This window comes from Vitis vinifera, chromosome 2, assembly GCF_030704535.1.
Source record: "Vitis vinifera cultivar Pinot Noir 40024 chromosome 2, ASM3070453v1".
In the NCBI taxonomy this organism is placed as follows: Eukaryota; Viridiplantae; Streptophyta; class Magnoliopsida; order Vitales; family Vitaceae; genus Vitis; species Vitis vinifera.
In genome coordinates this window covers 1,232,718-1,256,583 of record NC_081806.1, presented here as the reverse complement: position 1 = coordinate 1,256,583, position 23,866 = coordinate 1,232,718, and the positions used below count along the sequence as shown (strand labels likewise).

Sequence of the window (23,866 nt, the reverse complement as noted above, 5' to 3'; positions counted from 1 at the left end):
TTATAAAAAAATTAATTTCTAGATTTTAAAAAATAATTTTTAAAATTTTCTCAAATATCTAATTAAAAAATTAGAGAAGGCTTTCAACATTATTAAAATGGCTCTTGAACCTTAAAATTACGGGTTAAAGTTAATCGAGCACTCTAGCTCATTGACATGTGGATTACGTCTTGGGAATAATAACCCCCTAAATCTAGTTTTATTTTCCTTCACGTAAATTATAGTAATGCTTTGGGAAGGCTGACTTAGCCCGTACGGAATGATTTGGCCAGCATGACAACACAGGGGAGAAGGATCTGCTCTATTCTCCAAATCATATAATTTTATTTTATTTTTTTATATTTTTTTTAAATTTCAGATTAAATTCTTTAAGTAAAAAACAAAAAAAATATTATTATTAAATTAAAAATCAGTCTTGCCCAACAAAAAGGCGCAAATCAAGAGGAAGGTGATTGGGAGCTGGGAATTGCAAGGATTATTGTGAGAAAATAAAAAATTGGAGAAGCAGTATTTGATTTGGCGATTTGGAGACACGAAACTTCCACCGACTTTCCTGAGCCCTTGGATGGGTTGTACAAAACAAAGGGCAACTCCCCCACAGCATAATCAATTGCGGGCGAATCCGAGTCAGTGAGCTTCGGTTTAAAATAGAATAAATTGCATAATAATGTTTTTGTAGAATTTAATCTAGATTTTAGGTGCATATTTTCAATGGTTAGGACTCATTTAGATGCATTTCCTATTTCTCAATTTTAAACACAAATATTTTTTTTTTTTTTAAAAAAAAATTGATTTATTAAACCTAACCTTTTAAATAATTTTTTAAGTGTTCCAATATTTAAAATAAAATTTATTGTTATTTTTTGTTTTTAAGAATAAAAATAAAAATATATAACCAAGATCTTAATTTACATTCTTTTTATTTTTATTTTAAAAAAAAACTCAGAGACCTTAATTTTAAATTTCTAAATTTCTAAATGTTCAAAATTCCTTTATCTTTTTCCCTTCAAACCTTAGGGAAAAATAAATAAATATATAAAATTCTGAGATCATCCATGTAACCTCCTGAATTTATATTTTGCTTGCAAAGATAACTGGGCCCATATATAGCTGGGCTCGTTTTGTGTTTTAATCCCATCTTTACACCTTTCTACCTTTCTGACTTTTCCAAATTAAAAATTTTAACATTTATATAAGGGTTGGATGATTTTCTTGTATTTTATTCAATTTTTCTATATCTTATAAAACTAAACAAGAGAATCGCCTGTACTTCCTTTTTTTTCTTTTTTCTTTTTTCTTTTTTCTTTTTTTTCTTCTTACTTATATCCTATTTCCTACTTTATCTGATCCAATAATTTTGGTGTCAGAAGAACACACTTACCACAGTGGTGTAATCCGTCACACATGACATGACACAGACCACGTCACATTCAGCATCAGCTCTACCAAAAGATGGAGCTTCCTCAAAGATCACAGCAGGTTTCAGCCTAAACAGTAAAACCATGAAGAGATGAGGGGTTTGAAAACAAAAACCTGATCTTCTAGGAAAGGTCTTCAATGGAATTGGCAGAGCAGAAACCCAAACCCCAGCAGCTGCAGACACACAAACAAGAAGAGTGGACGGTCCGAGAAATCCCGTTTATTGGGAATTGAAGACCGCATTTTGATACTTGAAACAGAAAACATCAGTAGGGGGCAATGAAGAGCAAAAGACAAGTTAATATGATAAAGGCGGCAAGATTTTCAAATATGAAAGGCAGTTAAAAAGGCTCATGGAAATAAAAATTGTCTCAATGTGTACTTTCAGGAGAATGATGTATCCGGCTTAAATTTACTGAACCAGACTCAATCAACTCCGGCATCACTGACTCACAACCCTCAGAAGGCCTATCTGAAAAAAACAAGGGATCAGACTTGGTGTCAACTAACTTCTTGTCAATGGTATCCACCGTGTCAGTAGCAGCTTGGTTTTCAACTGGACCCTTGGATGTTTCCTGATTGATTTCTGGGTCTACCTCCATTTTTGAGGTGATTGGAGCTGAAGTTGGAAGAGTCTCATCGAATATCTCAGGATCCACCTCCATTTTCACCTTGTCTGGAGAGGGAACTGGCTCCTCTAGCATCTCCAGACTGTCAGCTGCTGCAACTGGTTCGTTCACCTTTTCATTAGGGGATTCAAGGGGCACTTCAAGCTTCTGAGGGGGAATCGACATCTCCACTTTCTCCTGATCAGAGCTTGCTATAACCTCTACCTGTTGCTGGTCACAAGTTGAAACCTGCGCCACTAGCTTATCTTCATCTGGAGATGGGATTGGCATCACCGCTATGTCCTGATCCGAGGTTGGAATGTACTTAGTGTCCTCTGCATTAGTAGATGGAATTTCATCTCCATTTGGCACTGAGGGTAGAAGGATAGTTCTCGTCTCTTCTCTCTGCTTCTTGTAAAGAGACATGGCTCTCTGTATGGATAATATCAAGTATGAACTCATTAATTGATAAGAGATGAATAATAATAATAAAAGCATCAAATTTTCATGACTACAAAGAAATAACCCTAGTAAGGAAAAGAATACTCAGCACCCAAGAGAAAAAAATCAGAAATTGCAGAGCAAAGTGAACAAGATATCCAGAATTGACTTCCTTGGAAAATAACATTTTCTGGACATTGTTAACTTTAGACCTAGAAAAATTAAGAACTTCCTATATAGCTACAAACTTTTAGACTTCTTAACCAGCAATGCGAAAGGAAAAACATGAATCTTACAAATGATATTGGATAAAACAATGTTTTTTAGGACATTGTTAAGGATCATTGGATGTAAACTTATAAGCATACTTAAGAAGCTAGGACTATCACGTCACAAGAATGCACTTTAACCACTCTTGATAGGCCCTAGAAAGAACCTTACAGTCAGGAATACTAGGGAATCTAGGAGCACCTCATGAACATTGCATCAACCAAGACTATCACACTTAACAAAGAGGAGGATGCAGAATACATTTCCATGGTTAGAACTTGGTAAACCCACAAGTAATGATAGGGCAGAGATGATGTAAGGATAACTACATGGATATGAGCAAATGCAGCAATGGAATTTTCTGCATTGTTATCTATACAGGGCGGGAAGTATTTGATACATGAATTAGTGCATATGCCTCCTGACATGCATATTACCTGAAAAACAGAATCATTTATGGCAGCAAAAAGTGAAGTGCTTGACTTTCCATTCGAAATCTTTATTTTGGCTTCAATAACCTCCTGCCATACAAGATGGAAAATTATTATTAAAGCTGAAAATTTGATATGAGAGTAAGATACATTAAAATCATCAAATGCTTATACCTCTGCATATAAAACCTTGGAAGCATCTTCATCAACAGCCTTGCTTTGTTCTTTGTCCATCAAGCTCGTGCACTGATTATATAATTCAGGATAAGTAAGATCTGCTGACACATCAAGCTTTGAAAGATAAACATGCCAAAGATGGTGGTTGTCTTTTGATGTCTCAGGATTATTGGGTTTTTTCTCAGGGATGGTTTCTGGAGCTTTAGATCTCTCCTTTTCCTTGATAGTGTTCAACTGAATAGTTTCAATGTTTGCCACCTGAAGATCAGGTTGGTTCTGTTCATACCCAAACTGCTGCTGACCAGACCGACCAGCCCAAGCTTCATCTGCTGGTGTACGCATGGAATTATCATCTTTATGGGGGGCAGAAGGCAACTCCATGCTCATGCTCACACCATCATTTTGCCCCTTCCACATGTCTCCACTGGTCTCCCACCCACGACCACTTGCCAAGTTTCTATTATGGTCCCAATCTAGTCTCCCATACATGTGGGATTCATCCCCATAGATACCATTACTTGGATCCCACCCATGTAAGGGAGGGCAAGAGTCATCCACTGGATTTCTCCACCCAAATGGACGCCCATGGCTAGGAAACCTATCAGCATCAGCAATATGGTAAGGAACCCCAGCATGGTTTAATTCCATTGAAGGTCTAACACCAAACATAGGTGGAGCTGGAAACTGCTGCATCATGGGATGGAAACCAACAGGATGTGGACCATGTTGGAAAGGAATAAATCCATTAGCTACTGGGGAAGGCCAGTTTTGAACACCTTTCCAAGAATTAACTTGCATTCTTCCCATGTTAGTGTCACCAGTACGCTTATAACGATTATTAGACTTACTTCTATCTTCTTCCAAAGGGCCAGAAACTGCAGAGCTGTCAACTCCAGTTCTGAAGGGAGGTGGAGGAAGACTCTTGGAATTGCCAGGCAAGTGAATACTTTTGGCATAAGGAGAAGAAACAGAGAAATTGTCTCCATCTGCTTGGGGAAGATCATCTCCTAAAAGTGTCTCCATAGGGAACTGGCCACTTGCTTTGCCTTCGACACCAGAATAATCCTTTGCATCCTTGGACACACTGCTTGGTCCTGATTCTTCAACGTCAAGACTCTGCCTAACATCTGCTCTATTCACACGTCTTCGGTCAATACTAGTTGATGATGGAGATTTCTCCGTCATCTGCAAGGGTGAAGTCTGGGCATCTGAATTTGGACGTCTTTCAGCTGATAACACACGACTGTCATCCTTTTGAATGGCTTTCTCCATGGAACGAGACACAGAAACTTTTTCTGGTGCTCCAGAATGCCGTACTCTTTCTTCAGGCACTGAGTCCTGGTACCTTGATTCTTCATGCTTTGAATGTCTGGAATACGTCCATAAACACAAGCAATGATTAGTAGGACAATTTTGTAGTTTACTGAAATGGAATGTCATCAATCCATTGAAACATAGTTATTAAGCACCCCAACAAAGGACCCAATCTGTTAGAAAACCAAAATCCAAAATACTGGATACAGCTAATTTATATTCCCCATAAAATACTGATTTGAGGAAAATTTATAACATGAGGGTTGAAATACAAATAATACGACAGAAGGGATTATTAGGACATATAGCAAATTGATTTATTAAGTTGTGAAAATCTTGAAAAAAGGACAACTTGTGAAAAAATTGTAAACATTACAACAGAAGTCATGATCAGATGCAAAACCCTTCTTGCAGGTGCCATAGAAAGCCCACATAGCCAGACTGTAAATCATCTGACAACCTACTGTCAACATTTGTTACTACTGACAACCTGCTGCAACTCCAATAACATAAAAATGTGTGTGTTTTTTAAATTAACTTTTCCCCCCAGTTTTTCTTCGCTTCATCTTCTCCACCTCCTCATTTAATAAGACATGGAAGCTGTGTTTGTGCCCCATAGCCATACCCAGAATAATATCCCATTTCCATAGCAATGTCATGTAATCCATACAGCAGAGGCAATAAGCATAAATATACAGAAACAACTGGTGGCACCCAGGCAGTGAAGCCCAACCTAGTTAATTGGAAACTCCCTTCCTAAGAAAGAACATAATTTCCTTAAAGCCCGTTTCTTGGACCAACAAGAAACTTCTCAAAAATTAAGGGGAGCTTGATTTTTATATCCCAGGAATATTTTCTGGAAAATTGGAGAAATGGAGTACCTTCTAATAAGAAATATTCATAGAACTTCTGAAAAAAAATCCCATTGTTTTGTACAATTAAAGTCTCTTCATCATCGATTCTTCCATCATTTCCTATGTGTCTGAACCTTGTTTTTAGTGGGTTCCTCAATCATCTCATATCATCATTTGGTATTTTCTACAATTTTGTTTTTAAATTGATAACACAAGGCATAAAAGGGTACATCCACAAATCTATGTCTCAAGGTGTTGGCACATAATTTGGTGCACACAATGACGCAAGGTATCCATACTTTTTGTGTTGGGTCTTCCCAAACTGGAAAAATGTTGGTACAACACAATCAATTGTCCAAACCAATGTAAAGGGTGTTGGGTCTTTCCAAATTGGAAAACTGTGGGCATAATGCAATTCATTCCCCAACACAAGTAAAGCTAAATAACATAAATGTTGGTATCTCGGCACTGTTAAAAGATGTCCAGCAGTTTGAGACAAAATGAACTATAACATAGGTAATGGTGGATCATGAGGTCCAGTGTGCCCAACAAAGCAAAAATAAAAAATAAAAAAAAATGCTGAACTAAGAGTGTCATTAATATCTAACTGCACCTGGGTAACAATAAAACTGCATTGTCTAATATTTTACTGTATCAAGGAGATTTAAAGATAAATACCTATATTGTTCTTTAGCAACATGAGAGCTGGAGCTGGGAGAACTCCTTCTCCTGTTGTGGCCGAAAGTAGAGTCCACATCACCATGGCGTGAATGAGACCTTCCCCTATCAGTCCCTGAGTCTATTTTAGCACCACTTGTTGATTTCTTCTCCACATCAGTGCGTTGCTCCTTGGTGCTTCGGGGTCTCGTATCACTATGATCCTCTTTATCATCAGATCTTCTTTTCCCCTTATCATCTTTGTATCTGGTACTTCTATCATCATAAATTGGACTACCATCATGATTATTACTTTGAGTTCTTGATTTCCTACGACGAATTTCTGCAGCATGATTTTCATCCCTCAAGCGCTTAGTATCAGACTTATCAGTTGTGCGATCTCTTGAGGTGTATTCATCTCTGTACTTCTCATCCCGATGTCTCTTGTCCTTGTCAGCGTCTTCTCTTTGCTTGCCATCCCTGTGTCTATTTTCTCTGTCAACATCTTCCCGGTATTTATCTCCATAACTCCCATCCTTGAGCCTTTCATCCTTGTATCTTTCATCCTTGGCATGCTCACCCCTTGAAGACATTCGCCTATCATCACTTTCTCTTAAATCCTGATATTTATCCTTGTCACTAGAGCCATCTCTTCTTCGAATCCGTTTCTCAAGTTCTTTCTCTAACTCAGGATTTCGCAGCTCATCTTGTAAAGGCCACTCTGCAAAAGAGTATTGTTAATCATGATGTGAGCTAAATTTTGGTAGGAAAAGGGAACGTGAAACAACAAACCTTTACTACAAAGTAAACACAAACAATAATTAAATAGATAAATTTTCAATAAACCAAATAGCATGTTATTTTCATGTGTTAAGCCCATGTACCAAATCTGTCAGCCATAGTTTTAAAAGGCGCACCTAGGCTCAAGGCCCAACCACTCCATAGTTACAACAACTCACTTACAAAGACACATGCCTTATTGATGAGGCACACCTTATCAACTTTACACTTCCGTTTTAAACATTTTTATTCTTGAAATTTCTAATTGTATATCAAAATTTATATGATTTCATTATTTTTTTTATTGAATGCTTCCTTTATCTGTTTGGAATCTTAAATTTTTTATTGTTGGATTAAATTTTGAATCATATTTTATAAAATTGATATGCACCCCGAGTCACATTTCACTTCACTCAAGCTATGCCTTATATTGCACCTTGTGCCTAAGCTATAGGAGACTTTTATGCCTTAGGCACACCTCATGCCTTTTAAAACTATGCTGTCAGCACAGGCAAACTCAATTAGAAGTTCCCCTCAGGAAAATTTGTCACACAACACCACCAATAATGAGAAAAGGGTACATCACCTCCACAATCTGACAGGTGACCATACCACAAATGTGATCCAAATAGGAACTTAACTCCATATGAAAACACCACACCACATATGTACATATTCAAAAATTGCACTACTAAATGATGCATAACTTAAGGTACTCCAAGTGGATCAAAGCTTTTTAGCAGCACTGCATACAGGACTCGTCTTTTTTTTTTCTTTTTTTGCACCACGAACTCATATTGCAACTGAACAATTTAACAAAAGCAAACAAGTGAAACAACCTACAATTATAGTAAATAACAATGAAGTAAAATAACTGGGGGGACAAGCAAAAAAATATTTAGTAGGAGAGGAAAGCATAGCCATCCAAAATAAGTTCTAGCTACACCTGATTTTCAATGAGCATATTAGTTCTGAGAGCATACTTCTCCTGAGACTATAAATCAATCAACTTCTCATCTATATGGAAGGTATGTGGTATAATTTGCTCTGCACACATGTGGATTTTGTTGACAAGGGTAGAGAGAAAAAGTTCAAACCACATAGCAGGATAATCGAAAAGGATCAAGTACATGACATAGACAATGTACTAGAATTCCACAAAATGAAGCTTTGTTCCATATTGATGCTTAGATACAGCCCATAGATAACAAGTTGGCATGATGCCCGTAGTAAAATATTAAGATGACCCCAAGCTAAAAATTCTTGCCTCCTCCCCGACAGCATTCATGAGCCTTCATTCCACGGATGTTGAAACCATCTTCAATACCTTTACTCATCTTAACCAATGATACCTCTAGCTTCTCATGAATGCACTCTTTTCTAGCAACACCAGTCATCCATCTCAACATCATTGTTTTGGTTATACCCAATTTCTAAACACGGTTCTTCACTGCCCAGATGTTGAACACTGGGAAATAAACCGGTCAATTTCTAGGGAAAGACATTCTAAACTAAATTAATCAAGCAAAAAGCATGTAAAACAGGGTTGACAAAATATTAAACATACAACATTAAAAGAACCCTCCTAAATTTTGTCTGATTTGACACAGAATGAAACAAGCAATACAGCTTCCTAGGTCCAATATTTAACACTAAATGCTAGGAAAAAAAAAAAAAAAAACATCTTTGTCAATCCTTTAATTGACATTTAGTGAGATTCTCGTGCCTGAAATTCCACCAATCACAGTGCATTTATATAATTGCTGGCTATTTTCCTGTGCATTTAACTTTGACTTTCCATCAAACTTGCTCAAAAAGTAAAACAATCATAGAAAATAAATTAGCTGAGCCCCCGTAATTAATGACTAAGACGAATAGCCCCTCATGTTTGAGATTAACAAACATAAGATCAAACTCGAGACCATACAAAAAACTACCAATCTATAGTAACTACAGAAAAACAAAGAAAACAGTATATATCACCAGAAACAGAAAATATCACCACACCAAAACTATCCGTTACCTTACCAGTATTTTCCGTTCCCTTTTTCACTGGTCGCTCCACTCCAACATCCACCGATTCAGATTCTCGCTTCCTTTTCACTTCGCTATCCCGCACCCTTGTCTCTGAATCACGCTTGCTATCCTGAACCTTCCTATCCTTCTCCGAGCCACGCTCCTTCTCCTTCTCTTTCGCATCCTTGTACTGACTCGCCTCCTTCTGACTTGAATCCTTCTCCCCCTTCCTCTTTGCTTCAACCTTACCACTCTTACTCTCCTCTTTCTCAGCTACCAAACCCACATTGTCCTCCTTTCTCTCACTCTCATGCCTTCTACTACTTTTACTTTTGGAATCAATTGAAACCTTCGATTTGGAACCTTTCTCCGAATCCATCCGTGAACTCTTCATGCCCTTATCCACCACAGAACCATCGGCTCGCTCATCACCTCCGTCCCACCTGTCACTGCCGGCCACGTCAACCCTATCCTTTCGTCTCTTAGAAGAGACATACTCCTCCGACGCTTCACCATTGCCGTGACCAGACAGATCTTTGCCGTCCCTCAACTGCGAAGCGAGCTTTCTCTTCTCACCAGAAGACGAATCCTTTGAAACCCTAACTGAACCCTCCTCTCTCCCGTTCTTCGTCTTTACATCTTCCTCCGAGTCCGACCGCTCTCTCACGTCTCTCGAACTGTGCTTGCTCTGCTTGTGCGATTTGTGTCGTGAACTTCGCGGCATGATTACCACTCAAAAAGGCCAAAAAGAATCAACAGCAGATGTAAAATCTCAAAGAACTCGAAAACCTCGTAGTTTGAAACCCTAGGCTTAGAGTTTCAAACCAAAAACCTCAAACAACACAGACTTTGCCGCAACAACACTAACGGATTCTTCAAGATTCCGGCGCCGGCGAAGTCGCCGAGATTCGGAAACATAAACTTCAGACGTAAGAAACCAACGGATGTTTTCTAGGATTTGGAAAGATCTGATCGCCGGATGCTCGCCAGAGCAGCGAGATCGGGGTCGGTTAACTGTAGAGAGAAGCAGTTGTGGCTGAAATGTAGAGAAGACGATGAAATCTCTTTTAATAATAAGGGAGAGAAAAAGGAGAGAGAGATCGGAGGCGCGGCTGAGTTTGGTTATTGGAATTAAATTGTAAAATGTGATTGTTCTGAGACTCGGAGGATAATTTGTACTTTAAATGACAGAAACACCCTTGTTGTTTTAAGGAAACTACGGTTTGTTGTCGTGGCAGTCGTTGATTTGCCGGTTGATAGAAATAGTAGGAATGGATTAGGAATTATCTGAGAAATAAAAATGGCATGTTTTTCCAAAATAGATTTTAAATTATTTTCTTTTTAGCATATTTGGTAAGTTCTTTTAATTAAGATTTTCACAACCTTATTTAGGAAGTATAAAAAAATTCAACAAATGTGAAAATTGTCCAAATGTCTTTCAGCAAATGATTATAAAATTATATATATATATATATATATATATATATATATAATATAATTTTTATTTATGGATAATTGGGAATAATTACAAATTATTATAACAAATATAATAATGGATTGATTCAACAAAATTGCATGATGTTTTGTTGAAAAGTAAGTCTAAGGTCTAAGGTCTGTTTAATAATTATTTTTTAAAATAATTTAAAAAAATGGTTTTTGAAATCAGTTTTTAAAAATTGTTCTCTAAATTTTTATAAAACAAAAGTATGTTTAAAAACCTAAAATATTTTCAATATTTTTTTAATATTTTTAAATATGTTTTAAAAATAAATTTTATATTTAATATTTTATTTTTTACAATAATCATCAAATTGAAAACAACTTAAAGGTTTTTTCTAAAAAATATCATATTTTTTGTTTTTAAAGATATAAAATAAAAAACAATTTTTAATTATCATGTTTTTTTGTTATGAAAAACAAAAGGTTATCCTAAAAACATTTCTCAAACATACCCTACATTTTTTAATATAATATAAATGAAAATAATTTCTTTTGAAGTGTTTACTAACATGAATTGAATGTACAATTTTGTCATAATAGTTTTGTCCATTTTATTTTGAATTCTATGATTGTAATCATATTTTCTATTACTTTTAAAATAGATTTCAAGAAGAGAATTTTCATATTATTTAAAATAAAATTAAATATGTAAATATTTATTATAATTTTAATTATAGATATTTTATTTTTAAACATTCCAATATTAATATTTATTATAATATTTAATCATCTAATAATTATTTTAAAGCATTATTTTCAAACTAAAATCGATTCCAATAATTACAATCCTCGCATATTTAATCAAATTATTAAACTCTTCTTAATCAAGTAAATATTACTTAGAATCAAAAGGGTTTATTAGTTTCGAAAATCAACCCTATTTCTAATCCATTTCATCTCATTGTAAGGCAAGATTCAAGATTTAGAGTTTATCTAAAAATTAAAGTTTTTTAAACAAAATTTTTAATTTAGATTTATTTTCAAAATATCAATTAAATTAAAAGTTTGTTTGATAATGTTTTTGAAAAATAATTAGATATTTAACAAAATCTAAGAAAAACTTTTAGAATTTTTAAAATTATTGATAATCTTGAAAAAACACCATTATAAGATTTGTATTTATTTTTTTATCGACTTATTTTAAATTATTTGATTAAAAGGGATGAAATAATCTCCATTTTACAAATTCACCCCTCCACTTTGTTTAACCCCAAAATATACTTGTCTTGGATAAAAATGCTTTCATTTTTTTTTACAAAAATACCATTTTATTTTAGATACACTTAAATAATCAATATATTGAAGGACAATTAGGTAAAAAAAAACTGTTTTTAGGAAAGAAAAAAAAAGACAGGGAATGTTAGATTTATAATTATCCAATATTTTTATCTATTTTAATTAATTATTTATTTCAATTTCATGGTAATTATAGAAATTATTGACATAAAAAGACAAAAAAAAAAAAGAGGAAAAGAAACCACAGTTCCCTTTCTACAACGGAATCTAAATATGAATATGTATGGTTATTTGCGCATATTGACTCCATTCATGAAAAGCAAAGATGGCAGTCATGAAAACTCAGTAATTTCACTTCAAGGACATGATTGCAGCAGGAATCGGGGAGCCGAGAATTTGTGAGTACATCGCAAGGGCACAAAAGAAAGGTCACAAAAGACTACTAAGGAATCAATATCGTCTTGTTTGGATATGGATATGCTTATCCAACTTTTTATTTTTATATTATTTATGGTGGGTTTCCAATTTCGTACCTGCATTTCGATTCTTGTTCTTAGTTAATTTAATTTTTCATATAACTTTAAACTTAATATCATTTTTTTTATTTCCCTTTAAACAAACAAATAAACATTTTCAGTATTTACAATGATCTGAGAAGATCTTTAAACTATGTTTGAAAAGTATCACAAAAAGAAAAAAATTATTAAAAAAATAATTTTTTATATTTAATTTCACTATAAAAAAATATAAAAGAAAATAAAATATAATTAAAATCAATTAAAAAATTTTAATCAAAGGGAAATAAATAAAATAAAATTTGAAAAAATATAAAAATAATTTATTGACTTTAAATTTATTTTTTATTTTCATTCTCTTATTCTTTTATTTCACTTTTTCTTTTTATTTTATTTTCTTCACATTTTACCTCAAATTTTCCGATTTGAATTCTTAAGCTTTCATTGAAATTATCACTTTAAGAATTCCACACATCACTTTAAGGTTTCATTCAAACAAGTTAAAAATATTTCAATTTTTCAAACAAGCATTTTTCAAAAACAATCATCAAAAAATATTTTTAAAAATACATTCAAACAAAAATAATGTTTTTCCTAAGGGCATCTCTTAGTTATTTTATATTATTTTTATTTGTTTTTTAAGAATTACTTTAAAAAATAATTATAACAATTTTCAAAACTGTTTTAAAAACCATATTAAAAAACACTTCCCAAATAAACCTAACCAGTCTTGTCTTTCATGGTTGAGTCCCCTAATAGAATTCCACTTTTAAAAATGATTGAGAACTAATTTTAATTGAGCACTTGTCAAACAACCCTAACTTTCTTGAATGGATAGCATTAGATTTTCATCAGAGCCGATCAGTTTAGACATTTGTGTTGTATGGGGCACAGGACAAGACCCACGGGCACAGGCCACTTATTGTAGCAACCAGGCTCCTGAGGCCACACTCCAATTCAAGGAATCCACACTAAGTTTTTCTGCTGGCCAGATTTGCAGCAACACACTCCAGACAGCATCCAATGTCTTGAAAATGGACCCACTTCATATCCAGATAAATTTTTTTTTGATAGACACTTCATATCCAGATAAATGTGAATCACACTTCACTAATGAAAAGGTGACAGAAAGAAACTTAGGATAAAGCCCTTATATGTGGTCAGGATTTATAGCAAGGTTTTTCTCTTTCCTCTTCTCTCTTCTCTCTGCTCTCTTTTCTCTCTCCCCCAGGCTGGCCTCTGCAGAACCATGGCTTATTCCTTCACTGTCCCCAGCCTTCAACGCCCTCTGCCTCACAAATCTCACTTTCTAGGCCAAGGCCATTTCCCCAACAATATCCAGAAGGCCTCTCTCTCAAGAACCAGAACACCCTTACCTGTAAAAGCCAGTGCCAAGTTCGACCTCTTTGGAATCATGGGAGGAAGAGGTCTCTGTAATGGCGAAGAAGGCCTTCAACAAGAACTCAAGAGGAACATAGAACCAGCCCCATCTCCAGATAGTGTCAAAGATGAAGAAAAACCAGCATTGGCGGCTGTTGATGATGTTCCAGAAGATGGTTTTGATAAGGAGTTGCTAGGTTTAACCGGCGGTTTTCCTGGTGGCGAAAAGGGTTTGAAACAATTCCTAGAGAAGAACCCACCTCCGGAGAAAACTTCAGGAAACATAATTGAGAATGCAAGATTAAGGAAGCCAAAACCACCTGAATTGCCACTACTGATGCCTGGTATGATTGCCATTGTGAAGAACCCTAATAATCCTTTTTACATGTATTGTGGCATTGTACAGAGAATAACTGATGGCAAGGCTGGTGTTCTGTTTGAAGGAGGGAATTGGGACAGGTTAATTACTTTCCGGCTTGAAGAGCTCCAACGTAGGGACAAGGGACCTCCAATGAAAAATCCCAAGTCTGCTATCCTTGAAACTCTACTTGAACAGGAGGCATGACCATTCACTGTTTTTTCATCTCTCAGTTGTATGTAAGAATATTTGTAAGCCTCTTACTTTGATAACTGCAACTTAGACAGCCGATTGGTTGATTATAAACAGTTTTGTAATATCCCATGTTGCATAGAAGAAAAAATTGCTGATCCTACATATATACATAGACACGTTTAATGTCATAAGAACCATTAGACCTATTAGGATTAGAATAGACAATATCTACAAAACTTCAATGTCCAACAACCAGAGCTTTAGTAGATTCTATATTAGGATCAGAAAAGGCATACCTCATGCAGAAGCTTAACTTCAGTCTCTTATCCTTGTCCTGTGTGTTTGGTCATCAAAGATATCAATTAGTTTTTCCACTAGGGAAAGATTTCAGAAACCTGGATCTTTGCATATAACCTTCTCCAGATATAATTAGTTTTTCCACTTGGGAAGATTTCAGAAAGCTGATCATTACATTATAATCTCCTCAAGATACACTGTTTATGTAGAAGATTTCAGAAAGCTGATCGTTGCATTATAACCTTCTCTGTTTACGTAGAAAGTAAAAAAATTTGATTTCTACAAAATAAAGAAAGAAATTCAAAAGACAAAGAACAGCCCAATACATCGACTTCCTGTCTCAGAGCTCCATCAAAAGATCAGAAGCAGCCTCCCAACTGCAAATGTTTAAAAAAAAAAAAACACATGAAGAAGCCATTACCAATTCAAGAAGGCGACAAGAGGATACAAGCCACAGTCATATGAGGCAGTGCATACACACAGCAAGGCAGGGCTCCTTGTCAGGGTCCCCGCCTTGTATGCATTGCAAGTTGCAACCCGGAAGGAAAATCTCAACCATCATACCAAACAACTAATTTTCAAGCCATGGTTATGACAACTGTAAAATGGTTTAATCATTCGCTCATGCTGATTCTGAGCCATGGTCCATGCCAATTATTTAGGCTATGTTTGGTTCCCGGGAAATTTGAGGAAAAATACGAGACAAACAAAATAGAGAGGAAAAGTAAAAGAAAAGAAATTTTTTTTAAAAAGATTTGAAGTTAATAAATTATTTTATATGCTACTTCAAACTTATCTTACTTATTTGAAGTCTTGTACATAAATTATTAAGTACATTATATTTAATATTATTTCGTGTTTTTCATAGTAAAACTTTTCCTTAATATTTTTTTCTTCCTACTTTCTTGAAACCAAACATTGCACTATTTTTCTCAATTATTAAAAATAGATGAAACTAGCCAACCAAATGAATGGGCCATGCAGCAATCCCATACAGAGGATTCTTTCATATTTAATACTTCACAAAAACAACAATAAATTATCCTTGTAAGGAGAATGGCATATATTTTATATGGACTCGAATATTCACTGGCTAATGGTATATTCCATAATCGACAATGACCCGTTATAGTGGATTGGCCTTTGTCCACAACTTCAACAATCCTCGTTCGATTAACAAAAAGACAAAGGTGATTTTTGGTAACACAGATAAAGGTGGAAGAACAAAAGAGAGACTAGAGCAGTAAATGTTAGAATTCTCATTTTACATACCAAAATAGCCTCAATTTCCTCATTAGAAACTGGAGTTCGTTTTGGCTGGAGAGAAGCCTTCCCTCCTGAACCAACATTTGAAGGGGCAACAGGAACCTTCATCCTAGTAAAGGAACTCTGCTGAGCATTCCCATCTGCAGACACTGCCTGGGATGCAGATGCAGAACCTGCAAAGCAATCACCTTAACACTCAAACTGCAATGATCACATAAAATCACTTCACAGTTTCACACAATGCAGACCCAATTTGCAATAATCATGGGGCATTGAATTCAAGCTCCTGATTGAGGACAAAATAAAAATTATTCTTGGGAAAGAAAATGAAAGAAAAATACTAAGAAAGGAAAAAGGTAATGAAAATCTATAAAAATTTTCTATTATTGATTGTCTATGGAAAATTTGAGGGGAAAAAAAAATTAAATTATTAAAAAATAGGCTTTTTCCTACGTTTCTTTATTTTTATTTAGACAAACATTTGATTGTTTGGTTGGTTAGATGGGATTGGAAATGTATACCCTGATATGATATGCAATTGGATGGGAACAAGGATATCATTTCAGAGATAATACATTATGTAGTTGATTTGTATTTGATAAAAGGAATAATATATCATATACCATTAAATGAAAAATATTTTTTATTTTGATATTTATTTAAAATAAATTTTATATTGCATCTTTTCCCTCTTTTTTTCCCCTATCTTTCCAAATAACCAAACATTAGAAAAAAAAAAAAAAAAAAAAAACCAACCTATAAACATCCTCATTTTTCAAATTACTTGCATTTCTAAAGCACCCGACAACATTTTAGCCTTTTTCTCAGAATTATTCATTTTCAGATTTTTTTTTTTCTTGGGAAAATGTCTTGCCAAACATATTTTCTTATAACATTTCAGTTTTCCTGTGCCAAATATCTTTCTTTTTTCTTTTTTTCCCAAATAAAACAGAAAACAGTTCTCATTACCAGACAACTTACAAGCTTTTCCAAATTGAACTATCTTGGGCTAAAATTCACATAACCAACCCAAAACAAATATATGGAGAATTGACAATCTAATAAAGAAATTTATGGAAATGGAAAAAAGAAAAAGAAATCATTAATGAAAGATGAAAAAAGCCCCAAAATAACATTGAAGATTGCGAGAAACTGTACCAACCGGAGGGTTTGCGGTGCCTCTGAGGAAACTTGATAAGCGGAATTCTCTTCATCGCTTGTGTTGCGCCCATCTCGAGCTCTGGCTCTGTGTTTCTGCGAAAATGGAGAAGGGTTTGTGGGGTTGACGGTGGAGATCTAGGTGGCCGAGGTGTGGGGTAGTGTAGGCTGTATGGGGTGTGTCAGCCATCTGGAGCGTAAATCTAGGTCTGGAGGTTCCTTGGGCTTGGGCCATGATTTTAGGCTCAAAAGGCCCAAAATGGGAGGGTACATATGAAATTGTTATGAAATTTTGGCATCTTGGGTATGAATTCAAATCAACATATGAGAAAAAGAAAAAGACAGAGAAAGTATGGGGAAACAACGTTATTTGGGCTTGGACTTTACTCCTGGACGGGCCGATTAATATTTTTGTAATGGGCCATGTCCAAGATATAAAAGCCTGTGTGACAAGTGGCCCATATTGGGCCTATCATGCATTTAACTCTTAAAGACTAGCGTTTGGGTCCATATCAGAGTATTTTGAATATTTTCTTTCTTTTTTTCCTTCAAATTTAGAATTTGATTGAAAATAATTGTTGAACATAGTTTTTTTTTTTTTTTAGAATACTAATTAATTTTTTTAAATTAAAAAAAATGTTTGATGAACTTTTGATTCAAAACATTTTTTTTGAAAATGTATTATTTTGTAAAATAAATTTAAGGTATTATCAAGTATTTTTTAAAACCATATTTTACAAAACAATCAAATAGAGAATAAGGGTCTGTTGAGGAGCTATTTTTTATAATAGTTTTTTTCTATAAAATAAAAAATACAGAAAACACATTAAGCAACCAAAAGTTATTTTTTGTTTTTAAGAATATAAAACAAAGTGTTTATAGATAACATCTCTTAGTTATTTTTATTATTTTTACTTGTTTTTTGAGAACTATTCTAATAAATAATTATTACAAACATGTATAATAATTAAAAATAAAACATTAAATATAAAAAATATTTTTAAAACATATTTTAAAATATCAAATACATTTTAGGTTTTTAAATAGATTTTTATTCTATAAAATTTAAAAATAATTTTTAAAAACTGTTTTCTAAAATTATTTTACATAATTAATTAAAAAAAAGTTACCAAACAAACTCTATGTTGGCGTGAGCTGTCTAATTAGATAAATTAGAAAAAATTGTTTTAATGTAAATCCCATACTTCAAGGGTCATCCACATTTTTAGCCACAAACTGTGTATAAGCTAGAATAGGTTCCTAAAATTCCTCTATTTTGTATTTATATATGATTGTATTCAACTCTAAAGAAAACATGAGAAATAGAAAAACACTTCCAAATTGACATGGTATCAGAGCAAGTCCCTAGGACCTCTGCTTAAACCACCGTGTGACCAGAAAAACCCCAGACCCAATAGAATCCATGGCGGAATCCGGAGACCTAACACAACCTCTCATTCCCTAGACCAACTCCATCGTTAACGATCTGACGACAAAAATGACAAAGGTCTTGACTAGAGCCCAAACCTCCCCCCAACCTCTGCTTGTCGATTCTGCTCCGATCAGTATCAAGTGGGAAGGATCCAACTATGCCTTATGGTCTCAGATTGTCGAGATGTATATCTCTGGCAAGGACAAGTTGGGATATATCAATGGAGATTTCCCTCAGCCTCCAGAAATTGATCCTTCATTCAGGAGATGACGAGCTGAAAATGCCATTGTCAAGGAATGGTTGATCAATTCGATGGACCCTTCCTTGATTGCCAACTTTATCCGCTTTCCAACTACAAAACAGGTTTGGGATTCTACTGCTACAACCTATTTTGATGGGACATATACGTCTCAAGTCTATGATCATCGGTGTCGTGTTACTCGTATGAAGTAGGCGGGTGGATCCATTGAAAAATACTACAACGATCTTCAAGGGTTGTGGCGAGAAATCGATTTTCATCATCCTAACCCGATGGAGTGTGCTATTGACATACAGAAATACAACTCGATTCTATAGGAAGATCATGTTTATACTTTCCTTAATGAACTAGATGACAGACTGGATAAAACTCGAAGTGATGTGCTCCAATTAAAACCATTCCCTACTGTGGAACACGCCTACGCTTTTGTTCGTAGGGGAGATGTTAGACAAACGGTGATGATCTCAGGTGCAGATACCACTCCTGGAGCAGTTATGGCATCCAGAGGGATCAAGGGAAGTCACTACCAGACGCCACTGAAACCAGGGGCTCTTTCTATGAGCAGTGGAAAATCCAACTCATCATCCAAAACCAAAACACCATCTGATGGCATGAAGTGTACACATTGTGGCAACTCCATACATACCCGTGACACCTACTTCAAACTACATGGGTATCTAGATTGGTGGAACGACTTTCAAGCACGAAAAAAACGTGAAACCTCTACTAATGATGACCACACTAGGAAAGTTGTCGTGGTTACTTGTGATCCTTCATTATCCCTCATCCCTCAAGTAGAATCTCCACATGATCTAGGTACTTCTGGTAAGACACCTTATATCTCTACTCACAATGATGATGATGATTGGATTCTCGACTCTGGAGCTACAAACTACATGACATTTGATTCAAATGATTTTTCTAATGCAACTCAACCGAGACGGAGCTGTGTTACAAACGCCAATGGGGTCACTTATTCAGTTATAGGGGCTGGAACAGTGACTTTATATCTTTCCTTTTCATTATCTAATACATTACTTGTGTCTTCTCTTTCAAATAGACTGACGTCTGTGAGTCAAGTTACTGCAGATCTTAATTGTGTGGTAGTGATGTATTCTACATTTTGCCTTCTTCAGGATATTCTCACCAAGAAGATAATTGGGCATGGTACTAAGAGGGGGGGATTATACTACGTGGATGACTTCAGTTCGAGAAGAGCAAATCACATGCACCACACACTTAATAACAAGGAAAGACAGGTTTGGTTATGGCACCATCGACTTGGGCATCCATCATTTGGGTATTTGAAGCACTTACTACCTGGTTTATTTTCCAAAGTAACACACTTAAATTTTAAATGTGATACTTGTATCTTAGCCAAAAGTCATAGGGCTTCTTATCCCTTGAGTATGAATAAAAGTATGATTCCTTTTTATTTAATCCATTCTGATGTATAGGGATCTTCCCCAATAACTACGTCTTCTAGTCATCATTGGTTTGAAATTTTTGTTGATGGCTGCACAAGAATGACATGGCTTTACCTCCTAAAACACAAAGATGAAGTATTTTCTGTTTTTCAATCGTTTCAGACCATGGTCCATACACAATTTTCTGCCAAAATTAAGATCCTTTGTTCTGACAATGGAGAGGAATATGTTAATCAACAATTCCAGACATACTTCAACAGTCATGGTATTCTCCATGAAACCTCTTGTTCTCAAACCCCACAACAGAATGGTACTGCTGAAAAAAAAGAATGTGCATATCTTAGAAACTATTCGTGCTTTATTGATCAATGCACATGTGCCGAATAGATACTGGAGTGATGCTGTTGCCACAGCTATGCATCTACTGAACCGTATGCCCACCAAAGTCTTCCAATTTCAGACTCCATTAAAGGTGATTTCCGATCATGTCTCATTACCTACTATTTTGATGATTCCTCCCCGAATTTTTGGTTGTATTGCTTTTGTTCACCTCCATAAGAATCAACGAACTAAGTTGGATCCATGTGTTGTCCGGTGTCTATTTTTGGGGTATGGAGTACACAAAAAGGGATATAGATGCTACGATCCCATTTGCAAAAGAACCTACATCACCATGGATGTCACTTTCCTAGAATCTGAAAAAAAATTTCCATCACTGGTATCCAATTCCCCTCTTCAGGGGGAGATCCATGGTGAATAATGAAATTGGTTGGATGTTGAAGTGCTGAACGTTGGTGACAATCTAGCACATCCGAATGATGGCAATGACATGGTTGAACCTCCAAGAATTGAAGCTGAACCTATACCTGAATCATCGGAAAATGCAAAATCTGATGAATCCCTTCACTCTTTAGTACCCGATGACCCTCATCCTAAAAATATCCCTGAGGTAAGCTCTTCTATCACACCTTTACAAACTAATGCTATAGATACATCTGTGGGTTATGTTCTACCTTTTAGACACAATCGAGGCAAACCACCATATCAATACTCCCTAGACATAGAAGAACAACGATCCAAGTATCCGATAGCCAAATATGTGTCCACTCAAAGATTATTTGAACCTCTCAGAGCCTTTGCACATACACTCTCCTTATGTCAAATTCCGAGTAGTGTTGAAGAAGCTTTATTAGATTCGAAATGGGCTCAAGCTATAAAAGAAGAATTGGTGGCGTTGCAGAAAAATAACACATGGTTTTTGAGTGTATTGGCTGAAGGAAGGAAGATAATGGGGTACAAGTGGATTTTTTTCCATTAAATATAAAGCAGATGGGTCTATTGATCGATATAAGGCGAAGTTGGTAGCAAAGGGTTATACACATAAATATGGTATAGATTATTAGTAAACTTTCTCACCTGTAGCCAAACTAAAAATTGTTAGAGTTCTATTATCTCTTGCAGCAAACTTAGATTGGCCATTGCACCAACTGGACGTGAAAAATGTCTTCCTCCATGGTGATCTTGAGGAGGAAATTTTCATGGATATTCCACCAGGTTATACTGCTACCTCAGAGGCAAAGATCGCATGTAGTTTACAACGAGCATTGTATGGACTAAAACAATCACCTCGAGCATGGTTTGGTAGGTTTAGTTCGACAATGAGGAAATATGGGTTTCAACAAAGCAATTATGATCATACACTCTTCCTAAAACATCAAGTGGGAAAAATAACAACCCTCATAGTCTATGTAGACGACATGATCATTACAGGGGATGACGTAGAAGAAATCTCTAGGCTTCAAGAGCAATTGTCAACTGAGTTTGAGATGAAAAACTTATGAGGGCTTAAGTATTTTTTAGGCATTGAAGTAACAAGGTCAAGACAAGACATATTTCTTTCCCAAAGAAAATATATACTAGACTTGCTGGCAGAGGTATGATTACTAGAGTGTAAGCCTGTTGATATTCCAATTGTCCAGAATCACAAACTTGGAGAATATGTAGACCAGGTGCTAGTAGACAAACAGAGGTATCAACGGTTAGTGGGTAAACTCATCTATTTATTTCATGCTCGGCCAGATATTGCTTATGCTGTGAGTGTAGTGAGTCAGTTCATGCACTGCCCGAGTGAAGACCATATGGACGTTGTAATGCGGATCCTTCGTTATTTGAAGTCCTCTCCTGGGAAATGGCTTATGTTCTCAAAGAATGGTCATTTGAATGTTGCTGGCTACATAGATGCTGACTGGGCAGGGAGCATCACGGACAGGAAATCTACTTTAGGGTACTTTACTTCTGTGGGAGGCAACCTAGTTACATGGAGGAGCAAGAAAAAGAAGGTAGTTGCATTGTCTAGTGCTGAAGCTGAATTTCGGGGAATGGTCAAAGGAATATGTGAGCTTCTTTGGCTGAAAAAGCTGCTAGCTGAGATTGGCGTTGCTCCTAGCTCTGAAATGAACTTGTTATGTGATAACAAGGCAGCCATTGCTATCTCCCACATTCCGGTCCAACATGATCACACTAATCACGTTGAGGTGGATCGAAACTTCATCAAACAAAACCTTGAAGAAAAGATTATTTAGCTTCCATTTGTTAAATCAGAATACCAGTTAGCTGATATACTCACAAAAGCAGTGTCTGCAAGGAACTTCTATAACTCACTTGACAAGTTGGGCATAAGAGATATCTATGCTCCGACTTGAGGGGGAGTGTTGGTGAGCTGTCTAATTAGATAAATTAGAGAAATATGTTTCCCATACTTCAAAGGCCATCCACATTTTTAGCCACAAACCATGTATAAGTTAGAATAGGTTCCTAAAATTCCTCTGTTTTGTATCTACATATGATTGTATTCAACTCTAAAGAAAACATGAGAAATAAAAAAATACTTCCAAATTGACACTCTAAAAATCTATTTGGTAGTGACATAGAAAACACCAATAATTTAAAAAATGATTTTGAAAATAAAAATTAAACAAAATTTATAAAACACTTTTAAAAATTTTAAAAATCAATTATTATACTTACTGAATAAAGACTTCAATAAATAATTATTTAAAGAGTGTTTTCAAAGAAACCGTGTTCAAATGGAAACGCTATGAAACGACTTTGAATTAAAACAACTTTGAATTGAAAAACTATTTTTCATATTTGATTTTTAAGATAAAAATTACTCAGTATAATATTTTTTGACAACTATTTTCAAAAAACATCTTCAAAGACTTTTATCTTTTTTCTTAAATAAATGTATTAAAACCCAATATGACTTTTCATTTACCTTTTGGAGCTTTGAATTTTCAAACCGAATCACTACATGGTCATTCACAACTTAAGAAGACGTTAAAAATTGCAACTCACATCATTTGTAACATCACTTTGCATTTACCTTTGGAGCTTTGAATTTTCAAACCGAATCACTACATTGCCATTCGCAACTTAAGAAGATGTTAAAAATTGCAATTCACATCATTCAATTCACGTTATCGTGAGAAATACGTCTAACCATATCTCGACAAGAATTGTCAATTATGTATTCGACCCAAGTTGCTTCCATCCACCTGTATTTTATCCAAAGCTCCTACAATTAATTGTTCCTGACAAGCTTAGTTGTGTTCCATCGTTGAAATTGTCAATGACACCACCCTTAAATTAGATAAGCGTCTTACTTGGGCTTGACTCAATATTATTATCTATAATTTATTTTAAAATCTTGAGGGAAACTGCTCGAGAAAAAAATCAGACAAAAAAGTAAAAAATAATTTTAAAGTTGGTAAATTATTTTTATAAATTATTTCAAATTTTTATTATTTATTTTCAATTTTTTTATATAAAGATTTAACGACCTTAAAACAATTTTTTTATAATAAAGTCAAATAT

At 35.0% G+C, this 23,866-nt stretch overlaps 3 protein-coding genes across 4 annotated transcripts; 1 reads left to right on the top strand and 2 right to left on the bottom strand.

Annotated features, from left to right (window-relative positions):
* Positions 1 to 1,723: 1,723 nt before the first annotated feature.
* LOC100265054 (uncharacterized) lies at positions 1,724 to 10,118 on the bottom strand. Its single transcript, XM_010660986.3, has 5 exons — positions 8,980 to 10,118; positions 6,193 to 6,892; positions 3,344 to 4,715; positions 3,176 to 3,259; positions 1,724 to 2,459 (listed from the first exon to the last, which is right to left on the bottom strand). Exons 1-5 carry the CDS (start codon positions 9,689 to 9,691, stop codon positions 1,791 to 1,793), a joined length of 3,537 nt encoding a protein of 1,178 aa, XP_010659288.1. The 5' UTR covers positions 9,692 to 10,118; the 3' UTR covers positions 1,724 to 1,790.
* A 3,155-nt stretch (positions 10,119 to 13,273) lies between these two features.
* On the top strand, positions 13,274 to 14,275 carry LOC100253040 (NAD(P)H-quinone oxidoreductase subunit S, chloroplastic). The gene is made up of 2 exons (XM_002269876.4): positions 13,274 to 13,942; positions 14,042 to 14,275. Exons 1-2 carry the CDS (start codon positions 13,468 to 13,470, stop codon positions 14,161 to 14,163), a joined length of 597 nt encoding a protein of 198 aa, XP_002269912.1. The 5' UTR covers positions 13,274 to 13,467; the 3' UTR covers positions 14,164 to 14,275.
* A 261-nt stretch (positions 14,276 to 14,536) lies between these two features.
* LOC100259868 (uncharacterized) lies at positions 14,537 to 17,078 on the bottom strand. 2 transcript variants are annotated; one of them, XM_002269949.5, is made up of 3 exons: positions 16,877 to 17,078; positions 15,721 to 15,887; positions 14,537 to 14,825 (listed from the first exon to the last, which is right to left on the bottom strand). In XM_002269949.5, exons 1-3 carry the CDS (start codon positions 16,944 to 16,946, stop codon positions 14,808 to 14,810), a joined length of 255 nt encoding a protein of 84 aa, XP_002269985.1. In that variant the 5' UTR covers positions 16,947 to 17,078; the 3' UTR covers positions 14,537 to 14,807. The 2 variants fall into 2 exon arrangements, with proteins under 2 accessions (XP_002269985.1, XP_059598475.1); XM_059742492.1 differs by having other exon boundaries at positions 14,537 to 15,887.
* Positions 17,079 to 23,866: the final 6,788 nt, after the last annotated feature.